General features: G+C 45.0%; 1 protein-coding gene across 6 annotated transcripts in view; it reads right to left on the bottom strand.

Moving 5' to 3' along the window:
• afap1l1b (actin filament associated protein 1-like 1b) overlaps window positions 1-15,143 on the bottom strand; it is a 43,631-nt gene that overhangs the window by 12,012 nt on the left and 16,476 nt on the right. For 2 of the 6 annotated variants that reach the window (XM_029646516.2, XM_029646517.2), the window contains exons 1-13: window positions 10,726-10,884; window positions 6,241-6,366; window positions 6,036-6,119; window positions 5,808-5,905; window positions 5,590-5,713; window positions 5,196-5,294; window positions 4,862-5,076; window positions 4,434-4,706; window positions 3,419-3,533; window positions 2,627-2,782; window positions 1,766-1,977; window positions 1,495-1,640; window positions 1,176-1,248 (exon numbers count right to left, since the gene is read on the bottom strand). In XM_029646516.2, the coding sequence (XP_029502376.1) occupies window positions 1,176-1,248; window positions 1,495-1,640; window positions 1,766-1,977; window positions 2,627-2,782; window positions 3,419-3,533; window positions 4,434-4,706; window positions 4,862-5,076; window positions 5,196-5,294; window positions 5,590-5,713; window positions 5,808-5,905; window positions 6,036-6,119; window positions 6,241-6,366; window positions 10,726-10,807 (1,803 nt within the window). In that variant the 5' untranslated portion in view covers window positions 10,808-10,884. Of the gene's footprint in view, window positions 1-1,175; window positions 1,249-1,494; window positions 1,641-1,765; window positions 1,978-2,626; window positions 2,783-3,418; window positions 3,534-4,433; window positions 4,707-4,861; window positions 5,077-5,195; window positions 5,295-5,589; window positions 5,714-5,807; window positions 5,906-6,035; window positions 6,120-6,240; window positions 6,367-6,902; window positions 8,173-10,725; window positions 10,885-15,143 lie in introns of those variants that run through there. The other 4 variants (XM_029646519.2, XM_029646521.2, XM_029646518.2 and 1 more) reach the window with 3 other exon arrangements.

The raw sequence follows: 15,143 nt of genomic DNA, 5'->3' as shown, positions 1-15,143 counted from the left end.
CTACGACACCGACATGCTACGACACCGACATGCTACGACACCGACATGCTACGACCCTCACATGCTACGACCCTGACATGCTACAACACCGACATGCTACGGCATCGACATGCTACGGCATCGACATGCTACGACACCGACATGCTACGACACCGACATGCTACGACACCGACATGCTACGACACCGACATGCTACGACACCGACATGCTACGACACCGACATGCTACGACACCGACATGCATTTCCTTAATGTCAGATGGCTACTGCATCTCCTATACAGAAGGAGGGTAATTTGTTCATTTTCCATCTGAATATTTTGTGTAAAGATAAGCATTATATTATAGGATTAACTCTGGTAAGGCTGAAACAGACTGTTGGAGTCAGTTGGAGCGTCAGGGCGCACTGCCTTCATAGCATAGGCCTGTAGTAGCTAAAGCTTAATAATAGCCATAGCAAACCTTCAGAAACATTTCTAAACTTTAGTGTGATATCAAAAGTCAGTCAAGTCGTTGTTAATAGTGAAAATACGAGCAGAAGAACGAATGTGAACCAGTAGGGGGGAAAAAAAACGCACTACCCTCCTGTGCACAATAAAGAAAAACACACAACCCTCCCCTACTTTGGACCAACCCTCCCCTACTTTGGACCACCCTTCCCCCAGTACATTTCGATCTGTCCCACACACAACTCAGAGTTCCGATGAGCTACTTTCAGAGCACATCCCTGGAGTGTCGTCTATACCCTCCCACATACCCACAGAGGAGCCTATCGGCATTCATCAGGCCTTCAGAATGCTGTAGAATTAAAATCCCTTTGACTCCTACTCCCTGACTCTGTGGGGAGATATGGGAGTATATAGGAACAGATAATTCATCAACTGGATCCTTAGGATTCCATCTACAGTTATGGGTGTGAACACAGAGCTGGGGATTCCTTAGATGTGAATCTCAACCAAAGGAAGCCTGGGTTTTTGCTACAGTTCAGAGGTTGCTGGTATACTGGTGTCTCATGTTCAGCCAATAGGGTTTGGTTAACCTGTTTTTCTTGAAATGTGGTTTCTTTCCCACAAAAAAAAATAAGGGTGTGGAGCTTTCCCACTTTCAAAATGAAATTAAAGTTTGTCATTATGATGTGTCAACAAGTTAAAACATGTTTAGTATTCGTATCTCCTCACCAATATGCTCTCATAAGGAACCTCGTCATACGTTCTGGAGTCTGTCGAGGCGCTGCTGGAGGAGGTAGCCCATCTATAGAACAGGAAGAGGCTAGCATTGTCATAACAACCATACTGTGCAGAAAGACCCTGGTAGAATTGTCAAAATACCGGTGGTAAAATGTTGGTACCCTGATGAAAACCTCCAAATAGTCAAACCGATTCAGCATTTCAAAAGAGTCAAGCATTTATCCCTATGACCATCTGGCATTATAAATGTACTCCCCTTAAAATATAAAGCCCTTTAAGCATTTGGAAATGACCCCAGCCTCAGACTCACAGGAAGGAGTGTCTTGCTGCGTCTGTGATGCTAGTGATGGTGTCCACGTCCACATAGTCATAGTGCAAAGCCTCAGGGCTGGTGGCACAGCCAGACTCTGCCAGCAGAACCCCCAGCCAGCGGCCCATCTCTTCTGAACAGCTGGCCTGTTGGACACACAGAGACACCACATGGCACTGATCCCAAAGGGGACTTAGAACCCACGAGACGGACCGGAGAGACTGGTCAAGGGACAGGGGACATTGGGCTACATATACACGCACAAACATACCTCCAAGGCAGCCACCTCGTTGCCTCCTTGCAGGATGCGGAAGGCGAAGGGGTGATTGGGCCCTACTCCAGGTATGACCTCAGCCCCATGGAGGACCACAGCTCTTACGTGAGTACCCAGGTCGCCCCGGTCTTTGTGAAGGTACAGTGTTCCACTCCTCACACAGCACCATCTCTCCCTCCAACACTGGCTCAGCAGTAGATTTAGGTAACCTGAGGACAGGAACACATCAATACTTTCCAGAAAAAAGGTAATTACACGGAGCAGTAGAGATGAAAATAACAGCTTTTAAAAGGTGGGAAGCCAACAGACAAGCAGCAACATAGTAAATACCAGAGACATGACTGTGGGATGAACATGTCATATATGACGTGGATCGCCTCCCGAGTGGTGCCGTGGTCTAAGGCATTGCATCACAGTGCTAGCTGTGCCACTAGAGATTCTGGGTTCGAGTCCAGGCTCTGTCGCAGCCGGCCGCGACCTGGGACACCTATGGGGCGGTGCACAATTGGCCCACCGTCGTCCTGGTTAGGGGAGGGTTTGGCCGGCAGGGATGTCCTTGTCCCATCGTGCACTAGCGACTCCTGTGACGGGCCGAGCACAGTGCACGCTGACACGGTCGCCAGGTGTACAGTGTTTCCTCCGACACATTGGTGTGGCTGGCTTCCAGCTTAAGTGGGCATTGTGTCAAGAAGCAGTGAGCCTTGGTTTGGTTGTGTTTCGGAGGATTCACGGCTCTCGACCTTCACCTCTCCCAAGTCCGTACGGGAGTTGCAGCGATGAGACAAGACTCCAATTGGATACCACGAAAAAGGGGTTAAAAAAATATACATATGTATGACATGGATGCGGGGTGCTCACCACAGCGGGGGTTGTCGTCATGGTGGTAGGAGGACGGAGCGTCTCCTGGGAGAGGAGGCTTCTTCTTAGAGAAACTGATGATCCTGGTGATCTTCCGTCCAGCCGCTCTGCTCATAGACCCCGTCAGCTCTGAAAACGCCCCCCTCTTCCCCTTCCCTAAACAGAAACACACCGGCGTCAGCAGAGTCGTTTACAAAAGAGTCATTTACTAGATCATTTATTGTGTGTCTGAAAGGTCCTGTTTTAGTTAGCCATTTACTGGAGGCTCATGTTCCAATGTGGCACACTGTATTGGCAATCGAACAATATAGGCAAATGTAGTTCAGTGCTTCTAAAATTTTTGTTTTGGGCTCTGTCACCCCGGTTCGCTACCTCTCTGCCTTGTCTACGTGTGTCCTATGATGTCATTGTGAGACAAAGGCAGGAAGAGGGCAGGAAGGATGGTTCTGCTCCGGGCCACACTTCCTTTGTCTTTTATCTGCTTTAGTTAAAACATCCAAACTTTGACCCCTTCTTCTGACTCAGGAACATAGATCACGCTACTTTCTCCTTCCCTATGTTTTCCTCTGTCTTAAGGTTGGCAAAGCCACTGTCCTACACAGTGTTTCATTTCAATCTGCTTGGGCCTGTGCCTCAGCTTAAAAAGGGTTCTAGAATGTAACAAAATGACGTATCTAAAAGTGGTCTTTTGAATCTCAGAATGCAGACTAGTAAAACACAAAGCTACAGTAGAACAGCAGGAACCAGACACCCAGGGAAGTTCAGGTATGTTGAGGCAGATTGGGGCCTAACCTTCACAGTTGTCACGGAGCTGACCAGAGGGCAGGTTGTCACCTGTGGCCACGCTGTCAGAGTCAGAGGTGTGCTTGTCAACCAACAGTACAGTGTGCTTGTCAGCTCCTAGTAACTAGAGAGAAGAGAGGGGGCGCAATTAGGTTAGTGGACACACACACACACACACACACACACACACACACACACACACACACACACACACACACACACACACAAGAAAGATTTCCAGCTAGGACATACACACTGTGTATGTGCCTCTGTCCACAGCCATACATTTAGGCTATAATAGAATGGCTCTGTTTTCCTCTATGTGGAGTTTCAGTTGCTGATTACTAGACTATTCAGTCAGCTGTTTTTAACAGTCAGAAGGCAACATTAGAGCATCAACCCCTCCTCTGATTGAGTGTTGACACGGAGTAAACACACTATCAATGAACTGATACAGGTACATTAGAAGGTGGGGTGGGGGGGGTCAAACAGGGTGGACGTCTGTCCTGTCTGGTTATTTACTGAACTGCTTTCATTCTGTCTGGTTATTTACTGAACTGCTTTCATTCTGTCTGGTTATTTACTGAACTGCTTTCATTCTGTCTGGTTATTTACTGAACTGCTTTCATTATGTCTGGTTATTTACTGAACTGCTTTCATTCTGTCTGGTTATTTACTGAATTGCTTTCATTCTGTCTGGTTATTTCCTGAACTGCTTTCATTCTGTCTGGTTATTTACTGAACTGCTTTCATTCTGTCTGGTTATTTACTGAACTGCTTTCATTCTGTTTGGTTATTTACTGAACTGCTTTCATTCTGTCTGGTTATTTACTGCAGCATGGTTATGTGCAGTATGTGAAACATAGCTTGTGAAAACACCAGTTCCAGGTTGTCTGAGTCAGTTGGAGTGAAACAGGATAAGGGGCCCATACGGTCTGTGCAGTGCAGACACAGAAGGCTGTGTTGGGTTACAGGCCTATAGACTGAGTATGGTATCTAGCAGGGTTACTGAGGGGAGACCCACCTTGTCCAGCTCCATCTTCCTCTGGATCATAGGAGAGGATGAGCCCTCTAATCCTTCACTGCTGGTGGCTTGACTGGCCACTTCCCGGATCACCTTGAGCCATCGTTCCGCCTGCTCCTTGCTCTGGACAGCCAGCACCAAGGCCTCGCCACCAGGCAGGGAGAAACGCAGCTCGTGCTTCTTGCGGCGCGCCTCTTTGGGAATGTAGATGACGTTACACAGGTTCAGCGGCAGCTCAATGTGTGGGCTTCTGTCTTTAATGCTCTTGTAGCACTGCAGAGGAACACACGGATAAACTGTTGTTTATTTATTTTATATATTTACAACTGACTGTAAAATACTTTACTGCAGATCACTCCTAATATCTAAATGTGTCTCAATTAGATCAGGCCTGATGTGTAATAAACCTTTAATACTAAAGGCTCTACCTGTAATCTGTTGTCACGGACGACCGTCAACTGTTTGGCCCATTGGCCGAAGCGTTTCTTGCGCAGCAAAAAGGCACAGATACGACAGTCCTTCATGGGGCCCACAGAGTTCTCCTCTGACTGCCACCTCTGACTAGTCCTGTCCTGGCCCTTCGCCTCCTCATCCTCCTCATCATACGATTCATAGGAGCTGCTCAGCGCGTCTGAATCAGCGTCTGGAGAACAACCAAGGATAACAGATAAGGTGGTTCCTCCTCCCCTCGAAACATACAGATGTAGTAGCATCAAGTACACATTCATCTCAACCGGGTGCTATGATTTCATTCATACTCACATGAGTTCTTGTGCGGGCCATTGATTTGGGTGGTGGGGTAATTATTGTCAGCATCCTCATAATATGCATCTTCAATGGAATTTGGGGGACTTGCGCTGACTAGAAGGAAGCAGGGGACAGAGGACACAGATCAGAGATAACCCAACAGTAAGAGTGTGTATCACAGTAGGCTGATGGCCCCTTAACTAATGAGGACAGGCTCATAGTAATGAACGGAATGGTATTGACACAAACACATGCGTTTGATATGGTTCCATTCCCTCCATTACAGCTCATAGTAATCTATGAGCCTCTACTCCCCTCAATTCTCCTGTGTTGTGCACCGTGTATGGACAGTGAGTTGGGGTGGTTATGAATAGGCGACGGCAGGGAGGACGTGTGACTGACTACTCACTGTTTTTGGTGATGTTGGCGGTGATGTATTGGGTCGCCGTGCCTGGATCCAGGGGCACTGCCTCCTCATAATAGTCCTCTGGGGGAGGGGTGGTTGGCAGAGGAGGTGGGGTGTCAGTGGGACTCTGGGGGAATTAACGTTAGGAGAAATTCAATAAACAAAAGTGTTATAGACAAAGTTCTGATGTATTTATACAGTACTGTCAAAAAGGCTCTCACTTTTGAGGGCGGTATTTTGGGGGTTTCCTCCTCAACCGGTTCCTCCTCCTCAATCGGTTCCTTTAGTTCTTCTGGGGAGGGTCTGAACTCATCCAGGTCTGTTGGGACAATGTAATATACACATCACTAAAGAATGACTGATCATATAATTGTTTACTCTATATTAGCATCGTCTAGAAAGTCATTATTCTTCTACATGAAATAACACAGATATGGTATTTAACTCACCGAATTCCTCAAACAGGGATTCCACAAAGCTGGTGCCATTTCCGTAAAGAGAAGTGTTCATGTATATGAAGTCTGATCCATTCACTTTAACAGAGAAGAGAATGTGAAAACATATTTAAAAAACACACTCTCCGTGCCCTCTCTCTCTCACACACACACACACACACACACACACACACACACACACACACACACACACCCGTACCTGATGGCTGCAGCTGCCCCAGCAGGCTCCGGACTGTGCTCATCTTCTCCGTTGTGGCCCTGCTCACACTCTCCTGGTCCAGCAGCTTCAGCAGCATGTTCAGCTCACTCACCAGGTGCTCCATCGCTGCGGGGAGAGAAGAAGAACAACACAAGTCACAGGTCACGTCTGAAACAATGAGCGACAGTTTAAAGCGATTGTACAATATGATGTCAATTACTGAGCAAATCTATCAACGATGATGGTAAGACTCATTACTTTTACATTTTAGTCATTTAGCAGATGGACTTAGATAACTGGGCGAGACAACTATATATCACAGAGAGCAACATTTTTCCTCCAAGTAACTATCAGCAAAGTCAGCACTGGTAAGAAAAGACAAGTATAAAGGGTTATTTCATTACCGATTACAACTATTGCTTTCCAACTCAACAATCAAGCCCGCTTCATAATATGCTGAGGCCCTATTCATGGGCCAACTGCGCTGACAACAGAAGTGGTTATGGGTGGAGCTAACCTCAGACATCTGGTTGTATTGGCCTGCGTCTGGACGAACCCAGACAAAATAATCACAATGTGGTATCTGGCGGCTTAATGCAATAAACAGGTGCGATAGGGTTTCATCAGCCTGTCACAAAAACAGAAGTAGGTATTGACATTACGGTCTGGATGGCTCTCTCCCATTGGGTAAGTCAGGTGTAGTTTATGTTGCCCTGAAGAAGCCTGATGATCACCTGCCCGGACATGGAAAGTATTTTCACCTACACACAGTGGAGGAACCAGAAAGACCAGACCACTGCAATTCTTTGCGTTCAGACTCAACTTGCATAACTGTTCAGGTCCCTTGCCCCGGGCAATAGAGCAACCCTTAGCTCAAGTGTCCAAAGAAAGGAACTCAACATTTTGGATGAATTTCCACATATCAATTTCAAGATGTTTTCCACGTGTCGAACTCTTAATTGTTAGATATTACTGCACTGTTGGAGCTAGGAACACAAGCATTTCACTACACCCGCAATAACATCTGCTAAATATGTGTGTGCGACCAATAACATCTGCTAAATATGTGTGTGCGACCAATAACATCTGCTAAATATGTGTGTGCGACCAATAACATCTGCTAAATATGTGTGTGCGACCAATAACATCTGCTAAATATGTGTGTGCGACCAATAACATCTGCTAAATATGTGTGTGCGACCAATAACATCTGCTAAATATGTGTGTGCGACCAATAACATCTGCTAAATATGTGTGTGCGACCAATAACATCTGCTAAATATGTGTGTGCGACCAATAACATCTGCTAAATATGTGTGTGCGACCAATAACATCTGCTAAATATGTGTGTGCGACCAATAACATCTGCTAAATATGTGTGTGCGACCAATAACATCTGCTAAATATGTGTGTGCGACCAATAACATCTGCTAAATATGTGTGTGCGACCAATAACATCTGCTAAATATGTGTGTGCGACCAATAACATCTGCTAAATATGTGTGTGCGACCAATAACATCTGCTAAATATGTGTGTGCGACCAATAACATCTGCTAAATATGTGTGTGCGACCAATAACATCTGCTAAATATGTGTGTGCGACCAATAACATCTGCTAAATATGTGTGTGCGACCAATAACATTTGCTAAATATGTGTGTGCGACCAATAACATTTGCTAAATATGTGTGTGCGACCAATAACATTTGCTAAATATGTGTGTGCGACCAATAACATTTGATTTGAGATGTATCAACCTATCTTCCTGGCATTGTGATGAGAGGGTCCCAGCATAGCACCCTCAAACCCATAACAGGACCATTTAACTACACAGAAACATCTATTTAACAGCTCCCCTGGTGATAAGTGATTCATCTTATCTGTAGTGGGTCATTCCTGGAGCTGAGAGGAGATTGCCGTGCCACCAGGCACTGGGGCTCCCCTGGAGAGGAGCATCTCTCTATCACACACACACACACACACACACACACACACACACACACACACACACACACACACACACACACACACACACACACACACAGGGAAGAGACACCGATGACTTTGTAGGCAGTAATCTCAGGCCTACCTGTTTTTCTTTGACGTCTCTGGAAGTGAGATATGTTTTTCTTGGTCACAAGTTTTCAGTAGAATATGGGCCTGTTTTTGTAGCTTTTAGTGCTGAAGGTTGTTGTCTCTATCTCTGCTCATAGCAGATCAAACAACCTGTCGGTCTAAGTGTTTTATTTCTCTACCCACAGCAACAAACTGATCAGCTTCAAAGAGTAGACCTGAAGTGCTTTGTGAGCAGAGGTCTTCATGTAGAAACAAGGCTAACTGTAAGGTTATGTTGGCACAGTCATGACCTCTCAGAATCCCATTGGAAAATGTCTGCTGTCTTGGCATCTTGCTTTTGTTGCAGAAGTTACTCTGTAATAACACCATACAACCCTTACCTATCAAACAAGAGTAAACAAGTTCAGCACAGCCACTGTGATTTCAGATGACTTCACAACCCTCTGAATACAGTCCAGTTAGAGTTGTTTAGAAGTGAGGTGCCGCAACGTCTGGGCTGGTCAGAAAGTCAGGTTTCCTGGTCAGCTTATTGGAACAGTCGTCTCAGTGACAGGTCAGGGATCAGTCTGAAAGTCAGGTTTCCTGGTCAGCTTATTGGAACAGTCATATCAGTGACAGGTCAGGGATCAGTCTGAAAGTCAGGTTTCCTGGTCAGCTTATTGGAACAGTCGTATCAGTGACAGGTCAGGGATCAGTCTGAAAGTCAGGTTTCCTGGTCAGCTTATTGGAACAGTCGTATCAGTGACAGGTCAGGAAAAAGACAGGAACCTTTGCACTAGCCATGATTGGCTGAGATAATGGATGGGCTGGACATGCCGAGAGATGAGTTCAGATTGGTCTGCCATGTAGCACGCTTCTGTCTATACCATGAGCGGCTTAGTATGTGTAGGTAATCCTTTCTATACAGCTTTTTTGAAAGATATCACGACGAACTGCACAACTGTTGCTAAGGCTCTTCACAATATGATAGCTAAGGAGGCATTTGATTGCAAATGCGGAGGGAGTCGAAAAAGAGAACACAGAAGGCTGTTGTATAGAACACCTGACTGGATTACATCTTCAAGCTAAGGGTAACCGTGACAGAGGGAGAAGCTTTCATCCATGTATATGGGTAAGAGAGTCTAGCTGGCTACATTTTCAGATATGATATGTTTCTAATTTAGCCAGAAAGTAATTTATTGCAAGTAAAAGCGTACTGTTAGCTAGCTAACATTAGCTGGCTGGCTCACTAGCATTATGTGTGTGATGTCATCCTTATCTCAAAGAAATTTGTATTGCTAGTTCTAGCCTAATGTTAGCTAGCTAGCTAAAATTGAACCTAGCTAGATGGTTAGCTTTAGCTAACTGTAGATACATGGAGGGTAGTAACGTCAGGAGTTAGGATTATGGTTCATTGTTTAGCTTGCTAGCTACATGTCTTAACAAAAGACTCCACTATGCAAGTAACCATTTCATTGTACCGTTTACACCTTCTAACAAGCTAGAAACTAACCAAAAACATTCTTTAGAAAGTTGCTTTTAGTTGCCTGGGTTGTTACGATTGACAAACACTAAATACATGTTTAAACTAATAGGTTTATTGGTATTGAAATACACCATTTATGCTGTTTTGGACCACCGTGCTGCTGTCTTTATACTCTTTCATAACAACAATGACAAGTTTGATGTCGGAACGACAATAGAATGTTCATGATGTCATTGCGACAACTGTATACAGACATGTCGATAGACATAGTAGAAACCAGTCTCGAGTCTTGAAATCTTTGGTTGTACACTACCATACTCACTGTTTAGCACATGACCTCACGTGTATCCTTAAAGACATGGATGGGGCTAAGGCTTAAGAAGGTGTGAACAATACTTAATAGGTGTAGACAAAGAAGAGCTCTCCAGTAGGTGTCCCAAAACATTCAAGAGCCATTTTCGTAAAAGTTTATCAATTTTCAAAGCTGAACTACTTTCCCATGTGTTCCTCAACTGCTGTGTATGATATACCATTTTCTAGCTTTGAATCTACTTTTATCCAATGTAAAAAAAAAAATGTAAATTTATTTTTGCTACACAAGACCGAAACGAGGCGGTCGGTCACAATAAACATCTCTGTAATAACAAATCCCCTCTCTGAATATCAAGGAACGGAAATGAACTGGCCCTGTCAAAACATAACTGTCTGAAAAGTAGTCAACTTTCAGAGATAATTGAGAAAACATCCACACATCGTCAGGAAGTGGAGATCCAGTACTCAGTAGAACCAACCATAAGAATAATCACATGATCTACACGGACATCCATCTCCAATTCAAATGTTACAGTCCTGAGAGACGAGGACAAACACAACCCACACAGACCACTAAGAGAGAGGCTGCCAAGACAGTATAATACAAGCATGCAGTCGATTTGGTTGCTTACCGGCTTCAACAGCTGAAGAAGAAGAAAGCCCACCATTTCCCAAAAACAGCTCCAGTGAGAAATGCTGTGGTAATCCACACATCAGCTGTGCTCGTCTCTGGATGATTGCAGAGCTCTCAACACACAGTCATTTAACTCACTCCCTCGCTCGCTCCTACCCTGGTATTGTGGTATCTAGTGGGCCGGGCTCAAAGAATTTACTCTCCTGCTGTTACACCCTCCACTCCTCTACTCGCTCTACTTTGTCGCTCTCAGTCAGTCAGTCTCTCAGTCAGTCAGTCTCTCTGTCAGTCAGTCTCTCTGTCAGTCAGTCTCTCTGTCAGCCAGTCTCTCTGTCAGCCAGTCTCTCTGTCAGCCAGTCTCTCTGTCAGTCAGTCTCTCTGTCAGTCAGTCTCTCTGCCCATCTGAGACGTCACACACAATCTTTAAATTTCATCTACTTGTCTTTGAGGGGTTCCACTTCTCAGGGTTGGGTCTCTAGTACGATTGTAAACCTACCGGTAGTTTACCGATGTTACTAGAATCGTCAGTAATTTTGGTCATTAACAGAAAAGCTATCATAACTTTGATAATCTTGAGTCACTTAAGCAATTTATTCATATATATATATAGTATTCATTTTTTCTATCCGTGTACATGAGTTTCTAGTAGATAGACCAGATGGTTCATGAGTTTCTAGTAGATAGACCAGATGGTTCATGAGTTTCTAGTAGATAGACCAGACGGTTCATGAGTTTCTAGTAGATAGACCATACGGTTCATGAGTTTCTAGTAGATAGACCAGATGGTTCATGAGTTTCTAGTAGATAGACCATACAGTTCAAGAGAAAATAGCCTAATTAATGAAAAAAAGCAACTAATAAACAATGGTATTATTTACAATTAACTCTGCAACTCTTCCAACTATTGACCTTCACAGCTGCCACCAGTTTGACACCGAAACATTGACAACAAATACATACTGACATAGTAAATAAATGTGTAAAAAAATGTTTTTTATATAAAAAGGATATTTCATGTTGAAACCTTCATTGAACAAAAGTATTCACCTAGTTGATTTACATTTAGGATAATGTTTTACAGCTTAAATGACGTCACTGGATGATATCAAGGAAACCACAATGGAAGTCTCAATGCATGCATAGTCAGTCAGTAAAAGGTTTCCATTCAATAGTGTTGGGTTGGGTTCTTCCCTCCAGAGGGGATATCCGGGGGGGGGTCAGGCTGATCCACTGACCTTGACTCTTCTGCCTCTCTCCGTCTCCCTCTCTGCTCACCACATTGACACGTCCTCATGGCTACAGCTGGACACACTAGGAAACCGTGGAGACCCCAGAGAGCCACCGACTGAACTGAGCAAAATGCCTGCCAACGCACTCACAGCAGTACAGCACGTCACGTGACTAGCCTCAACACTCAGACATAACAGAGAGCTTCACATGAATCAGCCTCAACACTCAGACATAACAGAGAGCTTCACATGAATCAGCCTCAACACTCAGACATAACAGAGAGCTTCACATAACTAGCCTCAACACTCAGACATAACAGAGAGCTTCACATGAATCAGCCTCAACACTCAGACATAACAGAGAGCTTCACATGAATCAGCCTCAACACTCAGAAATAACAGAGAGCTTCACATGAATCAGCCTCAACACTCAGACATAACAGAGAGCTTCACATGAATCAGCCTCAACACTCAGACATAACAGAGAGCTTCACATGAATCAGCCTCAACACTCAGACATAACAGAGAGCTTCACATGAATCAGCCTCAACACTCAGACATAACAGAGAGCTTCACATGAATCAGCCTCAACACTCAGACATAACAGAGAGCTTCACATGAATCAGCCTCAACACTCAGACATAACAGAGAGCTTCACATGAATCAGCCTCAACACTCAGACATAACAGAGAGCTTCACATGAATCAGCCTCAACACTCAGACATAACAGCGAGCTTCACATGAATCAGCCTCAACACTCAGACATAACAGAGAGCTTCACATGAATCAGCCTCAACACTCAGACATAACAGAGAGCTTCACATGAATCAGCCTCAACACTCAGACATAACAGAGAGCTTCACATGAATCAGCCTCAACACTCAGACATAACAGAGAGCTTCACATGAATCAGCCTCAACACTCAGACATAACAGAGAGCTTCACATGAATCAGCCTCAACACTCAGACATAACAGAGAGCTTCACATGAATCAGCCTCAACACTCAGACATAACAGAGAGCTTCACATGAATCAGCCTCAACACTCAGACATAACAGAGAGCTTCACATGAATCAGCCTCAACACTCAGACATAACAGAGAGCTTCACATGAATCAGCCTCAACACTCAGACATAACAGAGAGCTTCACATGAATCAGCCTCAACACTCAGACATAACAGAGAGCTTCACATGAATCAGCCTCAACACTCAGACATAACAGAGAGCTTCACATGACTAGCCTCAACACTCAGACATAACAGAGAGCTTCACATGAATCAGCCTCAACACTCAGACATAACAGAGAGCTTCACATGAATCAGCCTCAACACTCAGACATAACAGAGAGCTTCACATGAATCAGCCTCAACACTCAGACATAACAGAGAGCTTCACATGAATCAGCCTCAACACTCAGACATAACAGAGAGCTTCACATGAATCAGCCTCAACACTCAGACATAACAGAGAGCTTCACATGAATCAGCCTCAACACTCAGACATAACAGAGAGCTTCACATGAATCAGCCTCAACACTCAGACATAACAGAGAGCTTCACATGAATCAGCCTCAACACTCAGACATAACAGAGAGCTTCACATGAATCAGCCTCAACACTCAGACATAACAGAGAGCTTCACATGAATCAGCCTCACTGCTCTGGTTGTTTTTTTTAAAGACTTGTGATCTTGTCATTTGAGTGTCACTTTAGAGAAACTGTACGTGTAGCTAATGAATGCTGACTTCTTTTCTCATAGTCAGCAGATTGAATCTCTAATTCATTGAGGAGACGTTTAAAAAGGGCAGCAGATTGTTTCCACAGAGAATGGTTGGTTTCCTTCCTCTTGAAAAACAAGGAAATGGAGCCTAACAAAATAATAAAAACCTGTATTTCTGCTGCTAAACAATATAGACGTGTGTGATCATCACCTCTCACTAGAGAGCATAGACATACTGTATGTGTTTGAGGAAAGAGAAATGGGAGCAGGAGCAGGAGCAGGAGCAGGAACAGGAGCAGGAGCAGGAACAGGAGCAGGAGCAGGAGCAGGAACAGGAACAGGAGCAGGAGCAGGAGCAGGAGCAGGAGCAGGAACAGGAACAGGAGCAGGAGCAGGAGCAGGCCTAGCGGTGCTGTAGGATGTGTGTGTTATTGGAGTGGTGTGGGGTGTAATCACAACTCCACAGCCCCGGGGTCTCTAGGGGTCACTAGTCTGTCTGAACCCCTACTGCCAGGACCAGAGAGGGGCCTGGCCCGCTCGCCTCGCCACTTGCATTCCCATGCAACACCCTCAAACCTCCAGCCCTACACCCCACTCGCCCAGACGCCCAATCCCCTGCGCCCTCTGCTCGGACATCTCTGGGAAGTGTGCCAGCCTGGGAGATCCTGTGGGTGGTGTAGCTAATTTAGGTTGTTTCCATGTAAAAATGACCAATGAGCACCAACGTGAAGTTCATAGCAGCATGTCAAATTCTGTGTCTAATTAAAAGCTGTTCTTTGGAAATTAAGGTACACACACACACACACACACACACACACTTCTCAACCATTTTACATTTGATTTCTGGTCAAACAGATGGAAAAGGGGTCTTAGAAAACATCAACCAGAAAACTTTATAAAATAAATTTTAGAAATGTATCAAAACACAATAAATGTTGAAGTAAAGACCCCTGCCAGGTAATATCAACACTTCTATTTAGTTTTGGAACCATTTTTCTGCCTTCTGTAAATTTAACAAACATTGCCTTGTTACCAAAAACACCACATATCTTTAACCCAGCTGAGACCCTCACAAAAGTACAACTGAGAGCATTCTGTCGGGCTGTATCACCGCCTGGTACGGCAGCTACACCGCCCGCAACCACAAGGCTCTCCAGAGGGTGGTGCGGTCTGAACAATGCATCACCGGGCGCACACTGCCTGCCCTCCAGGACACCTCTAGCACCCGATGTCACAGGAAGGCCAAAAAGATCATCAAGGACATCAAACACCCGAGCCACTGCCTGTTCACCCGGTATCATCCAGAAGGCGAGGTCAGTACAGGTGTATCATCACCACCCGAGCCACTACCTGTTCACCCCGTTATCATCCAGAAGGCGAGGTCAGTACAGGTACATCATCACCACCCGAGCCACTGCCTGTTCACCCCGCTATCATCCAGAAGGCGAGGTCAGTACAGGTACATCAT

Source organism: Oncorhynchus nerka, linkage group LG10 (assembly GCF_034236695.1).
Source record: "Oncorhynchus nerka isolate Pitt River linkage group LG10, Oner_Uvic_2.0, whole genome shotgun sequence".
NCBI lineage: Eukaryota > Metazoa > Chordata > Actinopteri > Salmoniformes > Salmonidae > Oncorhynchus > Oncorhynchus nerka.
The sequence above is the reverse complement of the archived record's forward strand: the minus strand, read 5'-3'. Positions and strand labels throughout refer to the sequence as shown.